The 26,081-nt window shown below is 64.0% G+C and overlaps 2 protein-coding genes across 2 annotated transcripts in view; one reads left to right on the forward strand and one right to left on the reverse strand.

Moving 5' to 3' along the window:
- MUC5B (mucin 5B, oligomeric mucus/gel-forming) overlaps nucleotides 1–3,333 on the forward strand; it is a 37,156-nt gene extending 33,823 nt beyond the window's left edge. Inside the window, 10 exon segments of the mRNA XM_088832038.1 lie at nucleotides 27–64; nucleotides 417–533; nucleotides 889–975; nucleotides 1,091–1,198; nucleotides 1,791–1,882; nucleotides 2,437–2,487; nucleotides 2,534–2,689; nucleotides 2,774–2,798; nucleotides 2,801–2,889; nucleotides 3,023–3,333. Of these exon segments, the coding sequence (XP_088688164.1) occupies nucleotides 27–64; nucleotides 417–533; nucleotides 889–975; nucleotides 1,091–1,198; nucleotides 1,791–1,882; nucleotides 2,437–2,487; nucleotides 2,534–2,689; nucleotides 2,774–2,798; nucleotides 2,801–2,889; nucleotides 3,023–3,311 (1,052 nt within the window). The 3' untranslated portion in view covers nucleotides 3,312–3,333.
- Nucleotides 3,334–7,779: 4,446 nt separating this feature from the next.
- TOLLIP (toll interacting protein) lies at nucleotides 7,780–23,352 on the reverse strand. Its single transcript, XM_055415188.2, has 6 exons — nucleotides 23,193–23,352; nucleotides 15,446–15,595; nucleotides 13,594–13,776; nucleotides 12,707–12,859; nucleotides 12,028–12,118; nucleotides 7,780–9,796 (listed from the first exon to the last, which is right to left on the reverse strand). The coding sequence occupies exons 1-6, from the start codon at nucleotides 23,223–23,225 to the stop codon at nucleotides 9,585–9,587; spliced, it is 822 nt and encodes a 273-aa protein (XP_055271163.1). The 5' UTR covers nucleotides 23,226–23,352; the 3' UTR covers nucleotides 7,780–9,584.
- Nucleotides 23,353–26,081: the final 2,729 nt, after the last annotated feature.

Genomic DNA, 26,081 nt, shown 5'->3' on the forward strand with positions numbered 1-26,081 from the left:
GCACTCAGCACCGCCTTTCCTTCCAGAGCCCCTGCTGTGCACCTTCAACGGCACGTTCTACGGGGTAAGGGCGCCATGGCCAGGCGGTCGGGGCAGGGCGGAGGGTGGGCTCCGGGCTCGGCATGTCCTCTGAGGACCCCTGTGCCCCTCTCGCCATGACAGCAGGTGGGTCGAGGCTCCGGGCCCTTCGGAGGCGGCTGCTGTCGAAAGCCGCTGGGAGCTTAGCTTCAGGCTCTCCCAGCAAGAGCTTCAGGGCAGGACTGCCCTGCCACCCGCCCAGGGTCCCCGCTGCCCCGGTCTGTGCTCTGACCCTGTGTGAAGAGGAAGGAGGCCGCTCTGTGGGTCTCACGGGCACAGGGAGGTGGCCTGGCCCCGGTGCCCCCTCAGGTCAGCTCCCTTCACCCTGTCCACTGCAGGTTGGTGCGACCATCCCAGGGGCCACCCCGTGCCACTCGTGCACCTGTCTGTCCATGGACAGCGAGGACCCAACTGTGTGGTGTGAGGAGGAGGCCTGCAACACCACCTGCCTCCAGGTGAGGCCGGGCTGAGCCCCTGGGGAGCCCTGTCACCAGACCCTGGGCCCCCGGGAGGGCCTCCAGCTTAGCCTTCGCAGAGGCTTTTTTCTTCCCAAAAGGAGAGAGTGAAGCAGGAGGGTGGGGTATGGGGCCTTGGGTTGGAGGCGGACCTGTAGGCTGCTGGGATCGGGTTCCGGAGGGACAAAGTGGAGAAGGTGCTGGGAGCAGGGGTGAAGCTAAGAGAGGACCCTGGGGCTGGGCATGGGCACGCCTCACAGAGGAAAGGGGATGCCAAGGAGGCTAGCCCTGGGCCCCAGGGTGGGCGGGAGAGCAGGAGGGTTGGGTGTGGGACGTGACCATCCCTCTGCCCCAGGGCTTTGAGTACTCCACGGTGGCCGGGCAGTGCTGTGGGAAGTGCGTGCAGACCGCCTGCCTCGCACCGGATGGTCAGCTGGTCCAGGTAAGGGGCACTCAGTCTCAGCCCTTGCCCTGCAGAGACCCTCCTGACCAGCTCCTCTCTGCCCACCAGGTAATCCCCAGCCCGGCCCCCACCAATTCTCCCCCTTTCATTCCAGCTCAACGAGACCTGGGTCAACAGCCTTGTGGACAACTGCACGGAGTACCACTGCCAGGCCAGGGACGGACCCCCTATGCTGACCCCAACGCCTGTGATCTGTCCTGACGTGTCCACCTGCAAGGTGTTTGTCTGGGACTCAGGATAGCCAGGCTGGCCTCCTGGCACAGAAGCCCCGCCCACATCACAGCCCACATCCATCCATTCCAAGTCCATCACCGGAGGCCCCGCCCACCCACTAAGGGGCCCCGCCCACCCACCAATGAGCCCCGCCCCATCCAAGGAGCCCCGCCCACACCACAGCCCACACCCACCCATTCCCAGAGTCCATCACCAGAGGCCCCGCCCACCCTCCAAGGAGCCCGCCCACACCACAGCCCACACCCACCCATTCCCAGAGTCCATCACCAGAGGCCCCGCCCACCCACCAATGAGCCCCGCCCACCCTCCAAGGAGCTCCGCCCACTCCAGCCCCGCCACTTCCCCCTCCCCCGCAGGGCATCCTCAAGAAAATCGGCTGCTGCTACTCTTGTGTGCAAACGGGTAAGTCAAGGCTCGCCTTCCTGCCTCCTAGCTTTGTCAGCTCCGTCCACTGACTCCTCCCGACGGTGCCTGCCCCCGCCAGAACCCCCGAGCGGGAGGTTACGGGGGTCCTGGGAGACCTGTCCCCACTACCTTTCCTCTGCGCAGACACCTGCCAGGTCCATGCCAACATGACGGTCCTGCGACACCGGGGCTGCGTCACCCAGGCCGCCGTCAAGGTCTCTTTCTGCGAAGGCTCTTGCCCGGAAGTGTCCCGGTGAGCCGCCCGTGCCCTCCACCCCCGCCCCAGACACATATGCACTCACTACCCAGTGCCCCACGTGACCCTGTCTTTGGAGGGACACCCTGCGCTGGGGCTGAGGCTGGAGGGCCCAGCTTGCGACAGGGAAGAGGGAAGAGCCGCCCAGCAGGGCTGCACAAACCCTGAGCCTCCCCCGACCCCCGACCCCTGGAGCCAGTTCTGGGACAGCTGGGCAGGGCCACGGGGGTCAGAGCACAGGGCTACCACCGGAAGGTCTGCCCGTGTTGGGGCCGGGCAGAGTCAGCGCCTTCCCTGAGCCAGACTGTCAGGGCAGAGTCCACCCCCCAGAAACCCAGGCCACGGCCAGCTGTGAGCCCAGGCAGAACAGGTAGGAGGAAGGGTCCAGACCTGGCTGGATGGCCCAGGGCAGATTCCCAGAGGAGGGGTCTGCCACGCTCGGCAAGTTTGAGAAGCTGGTTTGGGAAAGAGAAGGGCCTGGCTGGGGAAGGCTGGGGTTCTCAGTGACCCAGAGCGCTGTCCGGGCCAGTACGAGCAGCCCTGAGTGCTCAGGGAGCCAGCCACTGTCTCCGGACCGCCGAGAGACCAGGAGCCGGGCAGTCTGGGCAGGCGGGAGAGGTCCTGAGGGCCGTGTGTCTGCAGGTACTCCATGGAGGCGCAGGCCAGGCAGTGCCGCTGCACCTGCTGCCAGGAGACCAGGACCCACCAGGAGGTGGTGACCATGCAGTGCCCCGATGGGACGGCCTTCCAGCACACCTACACCCACGTGGACGAGTGCAGCTGCGTCCCGGCCTGCACGTCCCCACCCCAGGCTCTTGAGGATAGCGCATCCACCTTCCCGCTCTTGGGGTCCACCACTGTCTGACATTCTGCGCCCCCCAGGCACCCCCACCACCATGAACACCATGGGCGCCCCGCACGCCTTCCATGGGCGCCACTGCCCCTGCCCTCTTTGCACGTGGTCCAATGAAACCCGGGCACTGCAGGGTGACAGCGCAGTGGGGGTCGGCTTGAGGAGGACCCAAGGTGGGGGCCTGCTCTTAGAGCCCCTCGCGCCTGTTTGGCCACCTCCCTGGCCATCAGGGTCAGATGACTCATCGGAAACACAAGCACACCCAGGCTCAACCCCAGCTGGCATCAGAAGGAGGCTGTGGAGAAAACCGCACACCCCCCGCTGTGCTCGGGTCCCACCGCGGCCTCTGTGCCCCTCGAAGCCCCTGGGGCACAGACCCCCACTGGCTACCTCCTGCAGCGAACCACAGACAGGCCGGGCCAGGCAAGGCCGGCTGCCTCCGGGAGCTGCATCAGGCAGGCTGGCTGCCTGCCCGCGTCTGGACCCTGGTCTGAGGCTATGAGGGCCAAGGGGCGGGCCAGGGAGGGGGTGACCCCCATGGCACCCCCTGTGCCCACGCAGCCCTAGTCTTGCAAATAAATGCTGAGCATCACATACACTTCCTGTTCCTGGTGTGTCTTCCCGCCGACTGTCCCCACCGACTGGTGGCCAGGCTGTCTCCGAACTCCGCCCGCCCCTCAGTCTCTCACTGGAACCCTCCAGGAGGGGCGGGCAGAACAGGTGGCAAGGAGGCCCCCAGGGTCTGTCTCAGGCTTTGGGAGTATTGGGCGGAGTCGGGGTGGCCCGAGGGCTTGGAAACTCTGTCATCATGATTGCAAACAGGAAGGGTTTAGAAGGAAGTTGTTCCCAGGCACAAAGTCTGGACGAGCCTTCGGGGGGTGGGGGGTTCACAGTGCATCCACGCAGGAAAGCCTCCCCACGCTGTCCACACCTCCTGCAGGCATTGTCACGGGCCAGCCTGCCCCGTCTCTGACCCTCATGTTTCCTCTCCACTGAGGGCAGGGGCTGCTGCCTTTCTTTTCCGCTGCTCCATCCCGAGTGGAGAACGCGGTCTTACACACCAGGCGGGGCAGGACGAGCTGGGCGCAAGGGGCGGGTGGCAGGCCTGGCCTGACCCACCCGCGTGGCACAGGCACCTCCCTGTGAAACAGGGGAGGCTGCCCCGCGGAGGGCAAGGCAGCACTGGCTGCAGCCAAGCAAGGCCGATGGGTGAGAGGAGGGTCTTCCAGGCCCCGCACACCACAGGGCCCACCTCCGCTCTCTGAGCACTGGGGTCCAGCCAGGGTGCCCACCCGGGAACCGGTGACTCATGCTGTCCCCCAGGGGCTGCGGTCCTCAGCTCCCAGGGAAGGTGGGGGCTGGGGTCTCTTCATGGCCTTTCCTACTCAGATCACCAAAGTCTAGTCAGGGCAGGACCCCCCTGCCCTGGGACTGGGCTGCAAACAGTCCAGCAGGGCTGACAAGCTTACGGAAAGACTGCGGGTGGGGCTGGCGGCCCCTCTCCCGGCCGCCACTGGGGTCTGTGCGCTCCCCCATCTCAGATTTCCTGGGCGACTGTGGCCAGGTCCTGCCCTGGCCTTAGTCTCCCAATTCACGTGTGAAACAGCAGCATTCCGTATACTTCAGTCATTCTCAAGGCAAGCGGCTTCCTTACACCCATGGGCCTCTTCCAGAACTCAGCATGTTTTCAAGGCACCTGAGGAGTGTCATTTACCACAGACCAGAGCTCATGCGCGTGAATTGTTTTTAACATCACAGACCGGAGCTCACGTGTGTGAATTATTTTCACTCATCGCAGACCAGAGCTCACGCGTGTGAAGTGTCTTCACACTCCAGAGACTGGAGATCATGCGTGTGAACTGTCTTTGCACTCCGCATGTCGGAGCTCACCTTGGAGACAAGGGCGCTGACGTCCTCTGCAGGCTTGCTCCCTGCCTGGATAGAGTGAAGGAAACTGAGCTCACGCTGGAGTTGGGACAGGCCTGCAGGCTCAGCTCTCCCACCCTCAGAGCAGTGTTGGTCACCCCAAATGGGAACACACATCCCCCTCAACCCCCAACAGGAAGGCATCGTTCCTTCCCATCCGGCAGGAGGAAGGAAGCTTCTCTCCGCTTCCCACAGCCCAGCCAATCAGAGACCGCAGAGGCCCAGCCCCTGGAAGCCTCCTTACTTTGGAACCCCAGCTCCTCCAATGAACTCTGGTTATCACAGTCCCGCCCAGCTCCCCCTCCCTAGAGTAGCAAGTCCCCTTCCTTGATCTCTGGATTTGCCTGTGGTCCACCAGTGCTCACACATCCTGAGCTGCAATCGCTGAATAAACTCACTTTTGCTGGTGAAATAACCGGCTATGTTGTTATTACGCTGGGCAAGCTGGCCCCATCTCTGTCCAGAGACTGTAAGCCCAGAGTCAATGAGGCCATGCTGAGATGGAGCGTCCGCTGCTGGGTCCCTGCCCACGGGGCCCTGGGACCACCAGGTGCTGCCCCTCAGCTCGCGGCCACTCTGCACACTTGCTCCAGGCAAATCCTACAGCTGGCCGGTCAGGTCCAGGCCTGACTCAGGGCCCCGACTGGGACCCCGTTGGGCGCCCCCCCCCGCCCCGGGCCCTGTGTCTTTCTGACCCATCAGCTGGGTTCCGGGTGCCCTCATCATCTGCCTGGTCCAGGGCCCACCTGGACCACCATGAACTTCGGCAGCTCGGGGTGGACCCAGCTCTGCCTCCAGGCTCACCGAGGCAGGGCCAGGAGCCTGGAGAGATTTGGGAGGCTCCCATGTGATCCGTGATAGACCTTATTCTTTCATGAGAATTTTATTTTAGGTCTTCTGTGTGGCATATGGAATTTTAGATCCTCGACCAGGGATCAAACCCACGCCCTCTGCAGTGGAAGTGCAGAGTCTTAACCACTGGCCCACCAGGAAGTCCCTGAAGATTACGTCTGAAAATAAAAATGGAAGCGCCAATGAGGATAAATCTCTCGTCAGCACAGGGGAGACAGCCCTGAAGGCCCAGCTCTGTGCTCTGGGAGCCCCCGCACCAGGGGCCCGTCTCGGGCAGGCGCCCCATCCTCGGGCCCAAGGTGGGCAGGGGCCCGGCCGAGCTCCAAACCCCTCCTGCCGTCATTCGTCCTGCAAGTGCTGACCGAGTCCTGCCATGCAGGCAGAAGCTTGCGCCTCCTCCCGGCGTGTCCAGCAACCCAGCTGGAAGCAGAGGAAGGAGAAGGGGTGCGTCCAGATAACCCATGAGAGAGGGGCTGGGTGTGGGGAGGGCGGGCGTCGGGAGGGGGCTGGGAAGCTGCATGGGGCCCTGGGGTGGGCCGGTCAGCTGTGGGGACCAGGAGCCCACAGTGGGTGGCAGACCCAGCAGCCGGCTTCCCAAGCCCCAGAGACCCTGCTCCTGTGTCCTGGGGTCTTCCCTGCAGCGTCAGGTGGGATGCAGGGAAGCCTAGATGGAGGACCAGAGCCACTGCTGGGGCACCCGGCCCGCCCATGAGTCTCCAGAGTTCTTGGTGAGAAGGGAGGAGACCCCGGAAGGGGTCTGAGCCTTGATGTGAGGGCGGCAGTGTTGCTGCCCAGGGAGCCCTGCAGGGCAGCCAGGCACCACAACGGGCACCGTTGCAGCCGCCACAGCAGCGGGGCCAGCCCGCCCCTCTGCCCGTGACCGAGGGGGTTCAGCGTGCAGGCTGCAGCGGCTGAGGCGTGGGTGACGGAGGGCTGGGGAGGCAGCTCGGGGGCCTGACAAACCCTGAACCTGGTTGGGGGACTGGCTGCGGGGTGGGTGACAGGCCGTGACCCGGAGCAGACCCAGCTTGTGGAATTTAGGAGCCCATCCCGGGCCGCTTGAGTGACGAGCCCAGAAGGGCCCTCGGGGCATGGAGGAGATCTGTGAGGCTTGGCTTTCCGTGGCGGGGCCCAGGAGTGTGCAGACACTGCAGGGCGCCAGCCCACGGAGACGCAGAGCAGCGGACAGGCAGGTGGCTCCCGGGGCAGGGGGTGCGCACCCAAGACCAGTGGGACTTGCCCAGCTGAGGGGACGTTCTGCGGCCTACTCCCGGGTCGAAGCGTCCTGGAGAACCACACATGGGACAACAGAACTGAGCAGCCAGTGCTTTGTGGGCTGGGGCCAGTGCCTGGGCTCTGTCCTCTGGAAGCCCGGGCAGACAACAGACCTGATGTTTGTGCTCACACTCGAGCTCCGTGCACACTTGAGCTCCGTGCACACTCGAGCTCCGTGCTCACACTCGAGCTCCGTGCTCACACTCCAGGCTCTGTGCACACACTCGAGCTCCGTGCTCACACTCGAGCTCCATGCTCACACTCCAGGCTCCGTGCTCACACTCCAGGCTCCATGCACACAGTCTTGAGCTCCTTGCTCACACTCTAGGCTCCGTGCTCACACTCGAGCTCCGTGCTCACACTCCAGGCTCCGTGCTCACACTCTGAACTCCATGGACACACTCCAGGCTCCGTGCACACACTCTTGAGCTCCTTGCTCACACTCTAGGCTCCGTGCTCACACTCGAGCTCCGTGCTCACACTCCAGGCTCCATGCACACAGTCTTGAGCTCCTTGCTCACACTCTAGGCTCCGTGCTCACACTCGAGCTCCGTGCTCACACTCCAGGCTCCGTGCTCACACTCTGAACTCCATGGACACACTCCAGGCTCCGTGCACACACTCTTGAGCTCCTTGCTCACACTCTAGGCTCCGTGCTCACACTCGAGCTCCGTGCTCACACTCCAGACTCCGTGCTCACACTCCAGGCTCCGTGCACACACTCTGAACTCCATGGACACACCCTAGGCTCCATGCACACTCCGAGCTCCGTGCTCACACTCTGAGCTCTGTGTACACACTCCAGGCTCCATGCATACACTGAGCTCCAGGGATACACTCTAGGCTGCCAGGCAGAGTCCAGCATCTGCCCTGTGCCTTCACTCTAGTCTGCTGGTGACCGTCTCATCAACTGGCTTATTACAAGCCAAATTAAAGTGGAACAAAAACAGTAAACTCTCTTTAAAAGGACTGGACTTCTCTGTTTTTACGTAGATCATTTATTAAGTTAGAAGGCTGAAAGGTACAAACATATCTTACAATCGAAGAGGAATCTGGACCCTGGACCCCAACAGAATGATCTGAAATGCAAAGCTCCAATGACTGTCTCTGCGAACACCGGCAGGGCTCCTCAAAGGGAGGTGGGGGGGAGCCTGCTGTACACGCCTCTCCTCTCCAACACCAAGCAACAACGACCTGCAAGGCGCTCCAGTCCTGGGCCTGGCAGCCACGGGCGCTGCGCCGAGTGCCCTCTGTGGGGCAGCCTGAACACGCGCACGGACCTGAGCAGAGCAGCGGGGACAGCAGGGCCGTTGGACGTCTTGAGGCCCCACAGACACGCCCTCCTCTGACCCAGTGAAGCAGCAGGTGTCCACGAGAAAGGACTCCGAGCTGGCAGGTCTGCAGCCGCCCTGAAGCCAAGACTCCTGTCCTCGGAGGCCCAGGCAGGGGGAGGCAGTGGTAGGGAGGCGGCGTGTAGCCACCTGGGCTGGGGACCACTGGGCGGGGCACCCGGGCTGGGGTGGGCCTGTCGGAGCTGCACGGAGCATGGTCACCGCGCTGCAGCCAGTCTGCGGCTGTGCAGTCATTGGTCTTACACATCCACAGAGAGCCTGCGGCAAAGGCACCGTGATCTGAACCCCCTCGCAGGCCTCCCTGCCCCAGGCCACCATGGGAGGAGCCTGGTCAGCTTGCCCGGCAGGCAGACTGCAGCATCACTGGCCGGCGTTACACTAAGCCTACGTGGAGGACAGGACTGGGGTCGGAGTCCTCGCCGCCTCGGGCAACCACCCGACGTCACGGGGTGGGGTCTGTCTCCACGTCCAGAGGCTGGGCAAGGCCTCCAGACAGAGCGGCGACCGCGGCTGACCACCAACAGCAGCGACCAGGTCGGGGCACACTCAGTGTTCTCATTTCCACAGGGCGCCACCCAGCCCGTCTCCATCCTCGGGGTCCGCAGCCGGAGGCAGCAGGGTGCCGCCCACACCACGGGGCCCCTCCTGCCTCTCAGGAAGACCTCCCGGTGCAGGCGGTCACCACGCTGACCCAGTCTGGGGACCGGGGCTTCCTACACAAGGTCGGCAGTGAGCCGAGAGTTCCTAGAGGCCCTGCGACAGACAAGGATAAGGACTGGCTCTGCTCCCAACACCCCGCCTCACTGAACTCGGCGCCAGAGCGCGTCTGGGAGGCAGCGACCCCGCGAGACAACATGGCACACAGGCAAGGCAGTAGGCAGGACTGCGGGGCCGCGGGCTCAGGGCGTGGCTGCAGACGCCAGGCTGGGCCCCGAGGAGAGGTCCGCCCGGCCCCAGCGAGAGGCCCACGAAGACCACCACGGGGAGGAGAGGAGCTTCCCGTCTCAAAGTCCTGACATGACCCACAGCAGCCGACAGTGGACTCTCTGTCCTAATGTCAGTGTGTCTACCCGGTCAGGCGGCATCGCCAGAGACCACCTGTCAACCCAGAGCAGGCTCGGCACCGAAGCCCTGCGGCGGAGCTGCTCCCCGGAGAGCCTCCCGGGAGGACGACCAGCAGGAAGTGGGTGTGTGCACGGGACTGCCGCCTCCACCCTCCAACAGGAAGCGGGAGGAGAGCCACCCCACCCGCCCCGACCACGTGGAGAACGGCTGCAAGAACCACAACCACATGCATCGCGAATGAGGGTGTGGACTGGACGACAGGGACGCCCGAGGAGGGGCTAGGCAGGGCGCTCACAGGGATCTGCTGGGGACGGTGCTGGGGGAGCTGGGCGGGAGGGCAGGCGGGCAGGTGGAGAGACGGTGGGCGTGTCTAGGACTCCTCGCCCATCTGGAGCAGGGAGTTGATGGCTGCGTCCCTGCTGCCCCGCTGGGCCTCTAGCACGGAGCGGATCACCTCCCGGTCCATGTTGGGGAACATGTCCTGGATGGCCTTCAGGTCCTCCTCACTGCAGCGGGGCTGGGCGCTCACGGCTGGGGGCAGCGCCACAGGCACCATGCCCGGGCTGCACACGGTGGGCATCCCTGCAAGGAGAGGCAGGCTCAGCGGGCAGCACTTCCGCCGCAGGGCCCAGGTCTCACCTGAGGTCTCGCCCCTAACATGACCCCAGAGACCTGCTCCTCCTGACGTGACCCCAGAGATTTCCCCCTCCCAACATGACCCCAGAGGTCTCCCCGCCTTCGATATGACCCCAGGGGTCTCCCCTTCCCAAGATGACCCCAGAAGTCTCCCCCTGCCGCATGACCCCAGGGGTCTCCCCCTCACCCCAACACAACCCCAGAGGTCTCCCCCTCACCCCGACATGACCCCAGAGATCTCGGCCCCCAACATTACCTCTCAGATAGGCCAGACGCTCAGGAGAAACAAGAGTGAGCAGATCTCGGGCATTTACACCATGGAGGTCAACCCCTCCCACCACGACCACCCCCAGCTGCCACACCCCCCTCCCCAAGGACCAAGACTCCCCCGCAGCCCCCTCTGCCGGCGCTCCAGGACAGGCCTTCCCAGCTGGGCTCCCAGGCCCAGTCAGACCCCGACGAGGAAGGAGACCCCCCAGGGCCCAGCGTCCTCAGGACGGCAGACCCCACAGCTCCACATGGGCAACACGTGGGGCTCTGGTGTCAGCTCGTCACACTAGCTGCACCCACTCACTCCCGTGTGGACGCTGAAAACCTTAAGGCATCTCAGCTGCTAAAAGATTCAGACCTAGAGCCACCAGACCCCAAGTCAAAGCTTCAACCGTCTCGTGCGAAAAACAGAGCAGCAAAAGGGAAGACAGTGCTACTGAGACCCTACGGCTAACAGAAACAGAACCCTGGTCAAACATCGCTCTGAAAAGTAGGAAATTTAAAACCATCTGTCTTTAGAAACTCAAAAGCACAATCACCCAACCAAGCCTGACAGCTCACGTGGTTTCCTTTCCCTTCTTCTGAGCTCAGAAGACCTTAAAGGCAGCTCAAAACCATCCAAACCAAAACCAGCAGAAGGGCTGACAAGCGCTGAGGTAAAGGGGTGCCAGCCGCAGGGGTGGCACCAAGCCTGTGCTGGACACACACCCACCTGTGGGGCTGGACGCACACCCGAGGCAGGAGTGGAGCCCGGCCCCTTCCTCCCGCTGCCCCCAGCCCCTTCCTCCCGCTACCCCCCAGCCTCCGGCCCCTTCCATCCCTTCCCCCCAGCCCCCAGCCCCTTCCTCCCACTGCCCCCCAGCCCCCGGCCCCTTTCATCCCTTCCCCCCAGCCCCCGGCCCCTTCCTCCCCAGCCCCCTCCTGGCCTGGCCCCACCGAGCACCCAGCCGCCTGCGCCCGCCGCCCACCAGCCTTTACTCCTGGCCATCCTGAAAGACGAGAGACTGCCTGGTCCCACATGGGCCCTTGAGCCTAGTGAGCCCAAGGCCCCATGTGTTCTGGAGCTGAACAGGCAGCTGCCTCCCACCCTGTACCAGCGGGGAGCGGGAAGGGGACCTGAGACAGGGGTGCTGACGGCTTTACCCGCCAGCTCCCGCCGTCTGCAGCCCCACCCGCCCCCTACAGCCTGCATTTCCGAAGCTTCTGGGACACTCAACTTTTAGCAGACACCCTGACTCTCCTGAGGCCCCTTCCCCCCGGGGGGTCCAGGGCTGTAACTCCAGCCCTCACTCCTCCCCGCACTCTGCTCAGAAGCTTAGAGGTTTCTTGGGGACACCACCGTGCTCACGGCATCCTCACCCGTCTCCCGGGCTCTGAGCCTCCCATACTGGCGTCCCGCCCCATCCTACAGACATTCACAAACAGGGGAACTGAGTCACTTTCAATCAGAGCCACGGTGGGAACCGACCATAGGCTGACGTGTAGGCACAGAAATCCAAGAGAAAAGCCAAACCCAACTTGACTCTGCTGCTGCACGGCTCATAAAGGTAGACACTGCGAGGCCTAGTGCCGCGTGCCGGGAAGGAACGCGACGGACGCAGGAGGGCTCAGGCACGCGGTCTGTCCGCCCACCCGGCAGGGCGCGACCTTGTGCCACGGCGACTCAGAATACTCAGAAAGCACGCTTCCCCACCTCCACACGTTTCAACTCACCTTCTTTGCACCGACAGAGAACGATGATCCTATCCCCTACACATGCGGAGAAGCCCACACGTGCCAGCAGACCCCGCTTTGGGGAGGCTCTCCAGGCGCCGCTTGCTGACCAGGCCCAGCCTGCAGCCTGACACCCCGCACCTCCCTCCTGCTCTGAGGCCGCCCAGGAGACGCCGCGAGGAGGGCAGACGCACCTGTGACGGGCACGTAGCCCACGCCCTGCTGGTACACGGTGGGCACGAGGACCACGGGCTGAGGCGGCATCACCATGGCAGCCGGCAGCGCCTGGAACACCGAAGACAGCGCCGGGGTCACGGCGGGGCGCACCGCACCGCGCCGCAGACCCGGCCGCGCCGACGCGCCTGCGCGGGGTCACCACACCACGCCGCAGACCCGGCCGTGCCAGACGGGCCTACGCGGGGTCAGCACCAGGCCTGGAGCCCTGCGGGCTGAGGCAGGGACGCGCCGGTCAGACGCCCGTCCACACCAACTCCCCACCAGCTCCCCTGCAGGCAGAGGAGGACTCGGGTGGGTGGCGTCTCAGACCTGCGGAGCCAGACTGAGACCATCAGCAGAGAACGCTGCTCGAGAGCGTAACCAAAGCGTAGCTTTCAGGCTCAATCCCGACGCGTCAGGACAGCCTCTCTGCTTAGTTAATTAAGTACAGTAGCAGCGTTCAGTCCACGTGGAAGCGTTTGTGGAAAAGGCATGATGTACCCAGGAGTCAAACGTGCTGACGTGGGAACCCGCAGTAAACTGACCCAGCGCCAGGAAGGGGCGAGCGGGTACCAGCGTGGTGGCCCCGAGGCTCGGGTCAGCCGGCCCGCCCTGCCCCGCCCCTGCCCCGCAAGCACGGGCGGGGAGCAGCCTCACCGAGTAGGACAGCACCAGGTTGATCATGCCCTCTTTGTCGTCACCCTGCCGCCCGCTCAGGCTGTACCACTCATCCACCACCTTGCCCTGCTTCAGCGCCTCAGGGATCGTCACGTGCGTCCAGGCGATGCGGTCGTCCATGGAGAAGGCTCGCTGGGGGAGATGGGAGAAGGTGCATGACCCCAGAGCCCCCAGGGCCCTCCCCCCGCAGGGTATGCACAGCACGAAGCACCCGCCTCGCTCCACTCCTGAGGGTCCATGGTGGGGGGCGGGGTTCCAGCGAACCACCGCCATTGCCTGCAACAACTGCACACCAACCGCGGGGCCAGGCTCCTGCAGACACGCACTCCCCTGCACCCCGCCTTCCCCTCTCCCTCCCCTCCAGGCCCCCAGGTGAGGCTGGAGGGCGGGAGGAAGGACAAGGGAGGGTGGCCCAAGCCCCGAGGACCATAGCCTCTCCCAGCCCTGCCGCCCACCCCACCCAGAGCCCCGAAGACCGCAGCTTCTCCCAGCCCTGCTGCCCACCCCACCCCGAGCCGGCCTCAGGAGGGCTGGGGCATGTGGAGGGCCAGGCTGAGAAGGGCCTGGGGCACCCAACACCCCAGGGACACTCAGGAGGCTCCTGCCGTTCACCCACAAAGAGGCCAGTGCCCACCCTGCCAAGGTCCTGACTGCATCAGCCCCAAGCCATGTGCAGACAGCGGTGCCTGGCCTGCCTGGTCAGGCGACGCCCACACTCTAGACACAGTGGTGACGTGTCTGAGGGTAGGTTCCAGAGACTCTGGAGGCAGACAGCGCCTGTCACACCATAGCACCCCGCATGCACACACGCCCAACGTTCTGGAGCGGCCAGGAGCCTGAACCGCAGTGGCCTGCGTGGCGCCCACCTCATCAAAGATCTCCAAGTAGAAGGAGTCCACGCCCGGGGGCACAGTGCACTGGATGACCTTGTTCCAGCGCGGGTTCTTGGCGCCGTTGTGGGCCGTGGGCGTTTCGTAGACGGCGTGGCCCAGGCGCAGGCGGCAGTAGGGGTCCATGCGGGTCATGCCGTAGTTCTTCGCCAGCTTGGCCTGAAACAAAGCCGCCATGTGAGACGGGGCCGCAGCCGTCAGCCTGGGGGCCTCCCCACCACCCACGGCTTCCAGGGCGCTCTGGGTCCTGGCCCACTAGACACGGCCACCACTGTGCGTCAGCCCTCCACAACCACAGGTCCAAACTGAAAGAGAAAGGCGCTGGACCAGGAAAGAACGTTCTAGAAACTTCCAAGAGCAAAACCTGAATCTGCCACACCAGCAGCTGTGTTTACAGCCTGGGACCGTATGACAACTGTGCTCACGTGGCGTGTACAGTGTGTTAGGTGTCACAAGTAACCCAGGGATGGCTCTGAGTGCATGCAATCTGTGCACCGTTTTAGATAATGGCCGTGAGCGTCCTCAGACTGTGCTGTCCGTGCGGTCCCAGAGCCCGTTCCAAGGACAACTGTGCTCTTGGGCCCAGGAACGAGGCAGCAGTCTGGGCTGGGTCCAGCGTCTCAGGACACACCTTCTGCTGGGCGGGGCTGGGTCCTGGCCACCACTTCCAGGGAGGAGGGTGGAAAGGGCAGGCCATCCTGGGACAGAGTCTGAACCCTGGAGAAGCAGGGGGGCGGGGGCCCCTGAGAAGCGAGGCCTAGCCAAGGACTTCCCTGCGTCCTCAGACAGACTGTGCCAGCCCCCGGACTGGGCAGGCCTCTCTCAGCGGTGACTGACCCTGCTCAGTGCCCAGGGGGGCCAGAAATCCGCTCTGAGGGGCTTGATCCCCTGGAGCCCATTCATCACGGTGGCCAAGGCTGGTACCCTGGTTCTTGCTGAGCAATGGACAGACTCCAGGAAGCGCCCTGGGGCCGGAGAGCAGGCCCACAGCAGGCAGAGGGAAGGGAACTTTCCATGGTGCTGGAGAAACGCTTTTATCACAGGGGTGGACACATGTGTCACAGGTCACAGGAACAAAAGCACATGAATTCAAACCCGTGCATCCTGACATGTAAATCATACTCAACAGCTGATTTTTTAAAAAAGCCCCTAGAGCCTGCTGCCTGTGTGACGCCAACTCTTCCCTCCAAAGGCTCTGCAGAAGCCCCGCCCACTGGGAGCCTCCTTGCACCCCTCTCCGGCCGACATCCCGGAGCTCTGGCGCGCCTGCCTGCGATTGTGCCCCAGAATCGCCCCTCTGCGCAGGACCTGCTGGCCCGCCTCAGAACACGCGCCTCATGTCACCGCGGGACCTCCCCCCAGAGCCCTCGTCTCAGCCTCAGGCACCTCCTTTCAAGCGCCCTCGACTGAATGTGTCCAACATTGAAGCCTGGCTCTCCTCCTGCGATCTCCGCATTCTGGTCACTGCCCACCACCCCCGGTGCTGGCGACAGGCCATGGGGTCACACACCCTCCTCCCGCCTCCACTCGAGGGCTCTCAAACTGGGCTGGTACCCCCCAGGAGGCCAAATGCGGGGCCTCCCAGCCTTGCCCACGATCTTCCTGGCGCAGAGCCCAAGGGAGCCCTCGATGCAGCTCAGGACAGGCCGTCCGCTCCCCACTACCTGCTCCACGCTGCTCATGGCCCCCAAGCCCCACCCTTGCTGCCACCCCAGGGGCGGGGACTCCTGCTCAAGCTAGGCTCTCCACAGTAGCCCCAGTGCCGCCCTGCTGCCCCCCGCCCTCAGTGTCCACGCTCGGCGCCATGGGCTCTGAGGGCCGCACCCACCTGCACCACGGTGACGCTGAGGCGGCCCACGGTGCCCAGCGCCCCTCCGTACTGCAGCTGCTGCGCGGCCTGTGCGTCCAGCTGGATCTGCTGCTGCTGCTGCGTGGGCGTGATGCGCAGGAAGTCCTGGGGCAGCTCCCCGATGTACACCTGCGGGGGCGTGGCGTCAGTGCGGGGCGCCCACCCGGCTCCCTGCCCGCACCACACAGGGCCAGGGTTCCAGCCTGCAGGTGCCCCAGGGCCTGTGCTCCCGGGGGCAGGGCGCCCAGCACACGGGACTCCGTGTAGGCCCGAGCACATCCCTCCCTGAAAGCAGGTCTCACGCCCTCACTGGGGCTGCAAGCTGCTCTCAGGCCTCAGACGCGCTTGTCCGCGTGTTGGCGGTCCCAGCCGCAGACCAGGACCATGGCAAGCACGGCCTCTCCACCACAAGCTGTTCACAGGGTGAAACCTGAGACCTGGATGCCCAGAGACTCAGAACAGCCTCTGTGCAGATGCCTCAGGAGAGCAGCTCACACACAGAAGCACCCCAGAGACCAATAAGCCAACAGACTGACCAGCAGAAGCCCCGGGACCTGGCCCTGGAGAGGGGAAGTGACAGGAAGGCACCGGCTCCCAGGCACACGCCCAAGAGTGGAGAGCGCGCAGTCTGACGGCGACGACTCCAAGGAGACCACAGGAGAGCAAGCTCGGGCCAGCGAGCCCGCACAGATGCCCCCCAGGGCAGGCCCCCGCCCCCGGTGCTCGGGGACCTGGACCACCTGCCTCTGCTCGCTGCCAGACGGGGGGTGTGGGGCTGGGGGCACAGTGCAGCCAGAGCCCAGGGCCCGTGACAGAGGCCTGCTGCTGGGGGACCCAGGCCACAGCCCCGTCAGCGCGCAGAGTGCAGGGCTCACAGGCCCCTGTGCAGGGCCCTGAGGGGTGTGGCGGCTCCAGGGAACATGGGAGAGAAAACCCCGCGTGTCACAGTGAGCCCTGGCAATTGCGTTTATGGACAGTGGCCACCGGGGACCACCAGATGCCAAGGCTCCCATGGCGCTGACCAGATGGCACGGGGTGGCAGTCCAGACGGCACTCGCCTGCCCCGCTCACGGCGCCCCTGATAGAGCGCCTGCCGCTGCTCACAACCACCCAAGGGTGCCTGCCGGCTCTGGGTGCCCCCAGCCCTGCACCCTCAGCCTGGTGCCCCGCTGCCGCTCGCACAGTGTGCTGGCTCTCACCCCAGAACCAGCACCAGTACGATCTGGAGGGGGCCCCTGGAGTCTGACGCCAATGGCGGGACAGACGGGAACCGTGGAAGGACAGAGGCCTTTCTGCCGGGCCCTCTCGCCACTGTCCCCCGCGGCCTGTTCCCTGGGGACACCGGGCTCCACTTCACGTCCCCCAGCTCCATTGCCTCGAGGCCCAGTGCAGCACGGGCGGGCCCAGGCGCCCCGGAGCCCGTGTTGCCAGGAGAAGCTCAGTACCTTCCTTCACTCCCCAAGGTGCTGTGGGGTGCGTCTCCTGGGTGGTGGCGCAGCAGAGCAGGCCCCAGCATGGGCCTCGGGAGGCAGATCGCTCCCCTTGGGAAGGGCTGAGGCACCCTGGACATGCCAGTCCCCAGTTCCGTGGCGGCGCCAAGACCAGACCCTGTGTGCCTGCAACGTATCCACCCAGAGCCCTCGGGCCGCTTGCTGCCACGTGCCCACAGCCCCACCCCGGCCTGCCCAGCGCCTTGTCTTCAGCCCTGACTCCCGGTGACCACGCCCCGGGGTCGAGCACATCCCATCCCCGCCTGCCGTCCTTCGGAGCGGCCGCCCACCCAGCCCTGGGGACCCCGTGGGGAACAGGCTGCGCGGGGACAGAATGACGGCCAGGAACGGCTGCGCCGCTCCTGCACAGTCCCTGCACAGTCCCTGTGTGTCCTGCCGTGAGCCAACTCCTGGGGCTGTGCACCCCCTTCACCGTCCTCACGCTGGTTCTGGGTCAGCAGGGCCCACACGGGAGCCACTGGACAGCGGGCCAGGCTCAGGCCCGGGTGGGAGGCAGGCGGTCGTCACAGCTGAGAGCTGGTGGAGCAGCGCGGAGCCCAGAAACTCCCGATCCAGGCAGCTGCCCGCCTGCAGGCGCTGGGGCACACCTGCCCTCGGCTCGCCGGCCAGCTGCTGCGGGGGGCAGAGGCCTGAGTCAGCGGCAGGCCAGGGCAGGTCCTGGGGGCTCCCTGCCCCGGGGTGGTTGACGGCGGCCCCACCAGCCAGACAGCAGCCTCAGTGGCCCGTGGGGAGGAGCAAGCCACACACACCCCACCCCCAGGAGGTCACAGGATGTTCCTGCTGAGGCCTGCGACTCCCACCATCACCACCCAGATCCCTGCAGCCATGGGGTGGGTCTCCACGCTGCTCACCCTCCCTGCCCACCCCACCCTCCTCCTGCCTCAAGGAAAGAGAAGGAAAAACCTGGAAGCCAGCAGAGGGAAGGCGGGTACCACCAGCGCCTCCGAACCCAGCCGAGGAGGGGGCGGCTCCCAAAGGGCTCCATGGAGCCCCCAGCCCTGTCCTCTGCCGGCTGTCACTGTGAACAGCTCTGTGCTTCCAGATGCCAGCTCTCCTCCCACTCCTATCCTGCAGGCCGCCCCAACTTCCTGAACAGCCCAGACCCGGGCAGGCCATTGAAGCCCGAGCGTCTGGTTGTCCTGGCCCTGCGGACAGTCCACCAGAGCCCCAGCGGGGCCGAGAGGCGGCATCAGCTGAGCACAAGGAGGCCAGAGGGCGAGCGAGAGACGACAGCACCGGCCGAACGAGAACCAGGCCTCGCCGCCGACAGACGGTGAGCGGCTCCCGGGGCTCGGCCAGGAGCCCCAGCGCCTCTCGTGCCGCTCAGGACCTGGCGCAACTGACGCGAAGCACCCCGTCCACACTGCAGCACACCGGCCGCTGCAGGCTGTGGGGTGGCAGGGCCGGGGCGGACGGGCGCGGCACTGCAAGGTCTTAGCTCCACTGCACGTGTGCATCTTCACAGCCAGATGCTGGGCAATCGCAGCGCCCGTGGGGCTCCTGTCACAACAGAAGACAGGCAACCGCACAAGGTCCCACTGCTGCCCGAGGGGAGACGGCGTGGCTGGCTGAGGCAGCCTTGGGAGAAGACGCCCCCTCCGCAGGGACCTGAAGGCAGGAAGGGGTGGCACGCAGGCTCTGGGAAGGATCGGGGCACAGGCCTGGCCGGGAGCCCAGGGGGCAGCTCCAGGGCGGCGGGGAGGTGGCCAGAGCTGGGCAAGCCAGGGAGGGCAGGAGCGTGGAGGGCGGAAGGGCACCAGGAGAACCAGGCTCTGACTCGGAGACGAGGAGGGGGCGGAGGGGAGCAGGGGAGGAGCTGCACGCACAGTGGGCTCTGCCTGGGGCCTGGCCCCAGGGGTGACAGCGGGGACCCACTGGGCAGGGGAGGTGGGTGTGGAGGTACCCAGGCTGAGAAGGTACTGACTCTGTGTCTGCTGGGAAGGCAGAGTTGCATGAGAGCCTGTGGGTGTGTGCGAGGTTCCGGTGGGAGCCCCAACGGGGCTGGGGCTGCTGCCCGAGGCGACGGGAACACCAGGGAGGGTCCCAGGGAAGGAAATCCCCATGAAGATGGAGACCCCCAGCAGGGAGGGACGTCACACCTGTGTCCACAGCTGCAGCCATTTTGTTTGTGCTGAGGCCCCAGCACAAACCCCAGACAAGTCACCACCTGAGTCCCCCTCCCCACCTGCTCACTCCCGCGCCCCACAGAATGCAGGCGGGTTCTGCTCCCAGGGCCTTCCCACTGTCAACAGGCAGCAGCCCCTCCTGTGCCCCACTGCCACCCCACCCTGGTTCCTGTCCGGCTAAGACAGCACCATTGGCGGGGGCAGGGCCGGGGACATGTGGACTTGGAGGCAGGCATGCAGGGCCGGCAGCCTCCAGGGCTGTGACTACACCTCCTGCGGGCCGGGGGCGGAAGGAAGGACGCACAGACGTGGGCAGAGGCGTCCAAGCAGGGGGCTCTGCTGCCGGGGCCACATGGGCACCGTCACATCAGGAGAGAAGTGGACCATGAGCTCAGAGTCCCAGACACCACACAGACCCTTCAGGAATGAGAGAAAGCAGGATGAACGAGTTCATCTGAACAAGCACCAGCTCATCAAAATAACACTGCTCCTGGGAGGAAAGCAGAGGTCACTGAGGCCGCCTGCTGCCCAGGAGGAGAGCCATCACAGTGATGGACCTGAGAGCCCCCAGGGCCGCACGGTGCCGTTCCCAGGAGGGCTGCAACAAAAGAGAAGGACGATGTGTTTTCCAAACCAGCAGAGAACGAAAATGGACCTTCCCTGGGTTCAATGACACCAACAGAAGGCAGCGCTGGGGACAGACAGCGTGTGTGTCACTGCATGAAAACCCGACACGTTCCCGCCAAAGGGCGCAGACCTGACAGTCAAGGCGCGCTGCTGGCGGCAGGCCCACCTGACACACGCACTCCCAAGAGTGAGTCCCAGAACGAAAACCCATCAGGCAGACACTCCCTGAAAGAAAGCCGGCGTCCCCTCATCGCAACAAACCAAACAAGAAAGGCCTGTACACGGCCAGCAGGGTCACCACACGCAACAAGGTCTGACTCACAGGAAGACGGGGCCGGAAGCGCTCCTAACTCAGCTGCAGAGAATCCAGAGCAGAGCTCACGGGGCCTGGGGAGTCAGGCCACGGGCCAGCTGGATGGAGAAGCCACCCGTCGCCCAGGACTTGGGCCAGAGGGACGGATTCACCCAGCAAGAGCGGGCCATCTGGGCAAAAAGGGAGCTCAGGCCAGACTCCAACCGAGAGAGAGAGAAAGTCACACACCAGCCCGAAGAGAACCACCATTCCTTCCTTTAAATCCTGCAAATGGCAGAGCAAGACCTGAGCCTGTGTCTTGCCTTCCGTACAGACTGTACTTAAGGACAACTAGGCCGCACTCACCTATACCAACAGACTCCCCAAAACCAAGCGATAAAACTCAAACACAACTCTCTGCCACCTCTGGTGGGTCACAGGTTCAGCAACAGTGATCAGTTCGTGCAAGGCTGACGAGAACCTGGCCATCACAGGCCACATGGCATCACCCAACAGCTCTCCCTCAGGCCCCATGAGGGGAAAGACAGAAAGGGGCTGTGCTGACCAGCCAGCATCTCCAAAAGCTGGACAAGTGGCCCTCATTGCTCCCATCAGCCTGGAGTCTGTGGGCACACAGCACAGCTCAGCCTCTGACCAAGCCTGATCACGGCCTGCCGAGCTGGCCAGCAGCACGGGGATCTGCAGCGACACGTGCCACAAACCTCCTCCAACCCCCACACAGTTGCTCCCGTGGGGGCCCATCCATGCTCTTTAGTCCTCTGTGGACCAGACAGAAGCACAAGGTGGAGAGAGTAGTCAGAAGGGAACTGCCAGCACTGCTGGAAGTGGTCAGACAGCACAGGGCGGGCCGCCCTCAGTGGCCACTCAGGGAAAACTATTCTGAAGACAAATACCACGTCTGGGAAGTTAAGTCAATTCCCAGCCCCTCAGGCTCCCTACTCAGGGACAGAGGGAATCTCCCCAAGTGGGCGGGCCCACTTCTGCCTTCACGTGCCTGGGGAGCCTGCCCATCCGTCCTTCACCACGTGCGGGAGAAGACAGTCAGGCTTCAGAGTTAGCCCAGGTCCCCTGTTCAGTGACCCTGGGCTGAAGCTGAACGCTGCCTGTCCTGTGTGGGCCAGGCTGGGACTCCTGGCAGAGGGCTGACCCTTGGGCGTGCCACCTGGCCAGGACCCGGCACAGGAAGCCCCTGCTGGAGGCCTCAGCTGGTCTCGCAGTTCTGCCACAAGCTGCGCCATCCGCGGGCCTCCACTGCACCAGGCACACACAGGACAGCAGGTGGGGCACAGGCAACGCCAAGTCCATGCATCCTGGCAAGGGAAGAGGTCTCTGCCAGATTCTAGTAACCGCAAAAGGAAGGGCTCCCCGACGCGGATAACTGGAAAGAAAGCCTCTGCAAGTGCAGTTCACCCACAGCAGGTGGGCTGGTGGGGAGACGTGGAACAAGAGGATATGTACCTGGCAAAAGCTCTCCAAAAGCAGAAGGCACACTCTAGTGACCCCCTGCCCCCTGGCACAGGCACCCCCCATCAGGACCCTCCGGCCTTGAAGCAGTGGCTCTCCCCACCCTCTCCAGCTCTGCTCTCCTCACTCCCCCTCCCTCAAGTCTTGGTCAGGCGTGCTTCCTCCACACCCTTACTCACCCCACGCCCCGGCCCAGGGAGGCCACTGCTCACCACAATCCCAGTTCAGACCTCCAGGCCCAGGCCTGGCTCCTCTGTGAGCCTGATGGTGGCATCAGCGAGCCTTGCTGCACAGGACACCAGAGCCCCTGTACCGAGGCCAGCGCACCCAAGGGCCTGAGCCCCCAGCCGCTCTGGCCCAGACCGAACCTCACTGCATGAGCTTGGCTCCTGAGAAGCACCCCTCAAACACCTGCCAGTCCACATGTGGGGCCCATGACCCCCTGACAAGAGAACGTGCCAGTCGTCTGGGTCACTGGGACCTCAATGGCACAAACCTCACATCCGGACACCCTCTGCTGCCTGGGCCCTGTCACAGCCCTACCTCAGCGCAGGGCCAACATCCCTCTGGAGGAGAGGAAGGCCCGCCTTCACCACGTGCTCCCCTCGCCTGGGTCCGAGCAGGCCCGTGGATGTCTGCCTGTGGATCCGGCCTGACAAAGGCACGGAGCTCCCAGCAGTTCTGACCCAGGACAGGACGGACACCCGCCCCCGCCCCAGGGGAGCGAACGATCTGCTCCCCAAGCTTCTCCGGTGAGCCACTTGTGTAGAACGGAGGAGGTGCCGACGCTCAGCCTGCTTCAAGTCACCGTGTGCAGCGAAGATGGAGACGTGAAGTCAGGGGCCAGAAACCACCCTACGGACGCTGGGGCCTTTCCACACCCACGTCTGTCATGAAGTCCCACGTCTGTCATGAAGTCCTGTTATGCCCATTCAAACGCTCAGGAACACCACCTGTGCCCAAAAGGCTTCCAACAAGACCTGGCTTCCTCAAACTCAGAAAGACGTCGTGTGGGTGGATTCTTCTCCGGCTGGGAGAGACACAGGCAGGATCCGTCCACCCTGACGGGAGGGTGAGGAGCCCGGGGCTGCGGGGACTTTCCTGGTGAACCCACATCAAAGCATCAACCAGAACCTTGTCCCAACTCAAGGCCCTGACTGTGATTAAAACAAACAAACCTCACTGCTCACAGTCAGGCACCGCAACCCAGTCTGAACGCGGGCTGGAGGCGACTTCCCAGGAGCCCGAGCCTTGCTCTTGGACAAGGACACAGTAGCCACAGGGGAGACGGGGCTCCAGGGCCGGGGGCGGAAGGGGACTCCCAGCTCAGGACCCCTGTGTTACGGGAGAAACCGAAGGACGCCGCCGGGCCTGGACCCTCCTTCATCCAGCGCAGTCCGGGGGCTCCTCTCCAGACGGACGCCCTCGGCACAGAGCGCCGCCTCCTGCCGGGGACCCTGCGGGGGCCGAGCGTCCCCCACTCGGGGGCGACCCTCCTCCTCCCGGGGAACCAGCGGCGCCGACCAGCCGCCGCCTCAGGGACCGGTGGGCGCGAGGCCGCCTCCTCCCGGGACCCGCACGGTGCGCGGCCTCTCCCTCCGGGACTCCCTTCCGCTCGCACGGAGCCCGGCGTCGGGCCCTCCCTGCGCCCAAGGGCCGCGGAGCCCGCCCCCGCCGGAGCCTACCGGGCCGCGCTGCGTGCTGACGGTGGTCGCCATGGTCCGGCCGGCCCCGCGCCCAGACCGCCGACGGCTGACGGAGACGCGACGGACGGCGGCCCCGCGAGCCCGCAGCCGCCTGAGTCAGCTGACGGCGGCCCCGCCCCGCCGGCCCGGACGCAGGCGCAGTGCGTCCCGCCGCGTCCGGCTCCTCGCGCAGGCGCAGTGCGTCCCGCCCCGCCGGCCCGGACGCAGGCGCAGTGCGTCCCGCCGCGTCCGGCTCCTCGCGCGGGCGCAGTGCGTCCTGCCGCGTCCGGCTCCTCGCGCGGGTGCAGTGCGACCCGCAGCGTCCGGCTCCTCGCGCAGGCGCAGTGCGTGCCGCCGCGTCCGGGTCCTCGCGCGGGCGCGCGCGCTCCCGCCGGGCGCCTGCGCAGTTACACCCCGCCGCGCCGCGGCCCCGCGAAATGGCTCCCGGGCCGGCGGGGTGCGCGTGCGCGCCGGGGCGCAGCCGGCGGGGGCGGGGTGTGAAGGGCGCCGCCGAGCCTGCGGCTGGCTCGTGGCCCGGCTGCGCCCCGCCAGGGTCCGGCGGGACCCGGTTCGGCCGCGGCCTTCCGCGTGTGCCGGCGGTGAGCGCGCGCGACGCCCCTGCTGCCCGCCGGGCCCTCGGCACGGTCTGCCCGACGCTGCTGGGCGGGCAGGCTCTGCAGTCTCCACGCAGCTTTGCGCTTTTCCATCCCAGGCGGCTTCCCCGCGCCTGCTGCTCTGCTGTCGACACAGGCGGTTTCCAGGCAGCAGCATGAAGCAGCCGCCGGCCACTGCAGTCAGTCGCGTGGACTCCCCCCGCCAGTGGCCACCCGCTCCCACCCGAGCTGGAACGCCGCTGCTCCCCCGCGTCACAGCCTCAGCCGCCCGCCGGTCGCCTCTGCTTCCAGATGGGAAGTATTAAGAAGCTTCCAGGTGGCACCCAATCCACAGCGAGACCCCGCGTCCTTAAACCTTACCCGGAATCACCTACAAAAGCTCCAACGCTATATGGGGTCCACCTGTGCGTCCCCAGGGTGTGTGGTCTTACTGGCCTACAAACCAGAAAGAATCCCAGCTTGTCGAGTTGCAGGTGTTCCCGATGGCCTGCCTGGAGGGCACTGTCACACCCGAGACTTGAACCGTCCTTTCCCTGCTGTGTACCCTCCCAGAACCTTCAGAAGTAGTCAGCCCACTGCATGGTCTTTGCAACCCCGCATTTGCCAAGCGACTAGATGCCCTCTCGCACGGCGTCCCATGCCACTGCTGGTGATAATTTTAGGAATTGGAGTGTCCCTGGATGACACAGGCCCCTGGTACTCGATTTCCCTGAGCAAGTATTTTATCCACACACTCATCAAATAGACGTGCACCTCAAGGCCAGCATCCCATTTAGAGCCTGTTTTCTGGGGTCGCTTCTGGTGGCAATTATAGTATCAGTCAGGGTCCCAGCAAGAAACAATCAGTGTTCTCAGGAAGATCACTGGAGAGATTTCAGAAAATGTCCTGTTTACCAAGAAAGGGCAGAGTGAAGTGAAAAAGCAAAGCATGAGGGACTTTTAGTCTCAGGGGGCTGCCACTACTCCTGGCCTGGAAAGGACAGAGAGGGAGGGAGCAGAGGTCAGGGAAAGAGGCTTCCTTAGCAGACAGTGAAGTCACTGCCAGCCACAGGGTTGTGGGAGGGGCCTGGGGACACGAACCCCTGACCTCTGTCCTCCCATCTCTGATCTGTACAGTGTCTGCCATCAAGCTAACCAGGATATCCATTCTGTAGACAAAGAGGCAAAGAGAGATAGACAAAGGTGGAGAGGATCTGGGAGGCCAGACAGGGACTAATCTATACGTGTGTCTCAGTTCACTTCTGTTCAGTTCAGTTCAGTCGCTCAGTCGTGTCCGGCTCTTGCGACCCCATGAATCACAGCACGCCAGGCCTCCCTGTCCATCACCAACTCCCGGAGTTCACTCAAACTCATGTCCATCGAGTCGGTGATGCCACCCAGCCATCTCATTCTCTGTCATCCCCCTCTCCCGCCCTCCAATCCTTCCCAGGATCAGAGTCTTTTCCAGTGAGTCAACTCGTCACGTGAGATGGCCAAAGTACTGGAGTTTCAGCTTTAGCATCAGTCCTTCCAGTGAACACCCAGGATTGATCTCCTTTAGAATGGACTGGTTGGATCTCCTTGCAGTCCAAGGAGCTCTCAAGAGTCTTCTCCAGCACCACAGTTCAAAAGCATCAATTCTTCGGTGCTCAGCCTTCTTCACAGTCCAATTCTCACATCCATACATGACCACGGGAAAAACCATAGCCTTGACTAGCCGGACCTTTGTTGGCAAAGTAATGTCTCTGCTTTTTAATATACTATCTAGGTTGGTCATAACTTTCCTTCCAAGGAGTAAGCGTCTTTTAATTTCCTGGCTGCAATCAGCATCCGCAGTGATTTTGGAGCCCCAAAAAATAAAGTCTGACACCGTTTCCACTGTTTCCCCATCTATTTCCCATGAAGTGATGGGAAATCACGTGTGTCTAAATATCCTCAATAGTGGGTGAGAAGGATAAAGTGGGAGGAATGGAGAGAGTAGCTTGGAAAAATATAGACTAACATATGCAAAATAGACAGCCAGTGGAAATTTGATGTGTGACTCAAATTGAGGAACTCCAACTGGGGATCGGTGACCACCGAGCGGGGTGGGAGGTGGGAGGGAGGCTCAAGGAGGGAAAACAGGTATGCCAACACAGTATTGTAATTATCCTTCAATTAAAAATAAATATCCTCAATAACCAGGGGACACAGTTTTGTGAACATCATAAAAAAGAGCAACAACAGATGCGACGAAACTATGTGAGTGTTAATGAAAAACAATAAAACTTTATCAAAGCACATTAAGACCTGAATA

Source organism: Moschus berezovskii, chromosome 25, assembly GCF_049115385.1.
Source record: "Moschus berezovskii isolate FMDL1 chromosome 25, NW_MosBer_1.0, whole genome shotgun sequence".
Taxonomy (NCBI): domain Eukaryota; kingdom Metazoa; phylum Chordata; class Mammalia; order Artiodactyla; family Moschidae; genus Moschus; species Moschus berezovskii.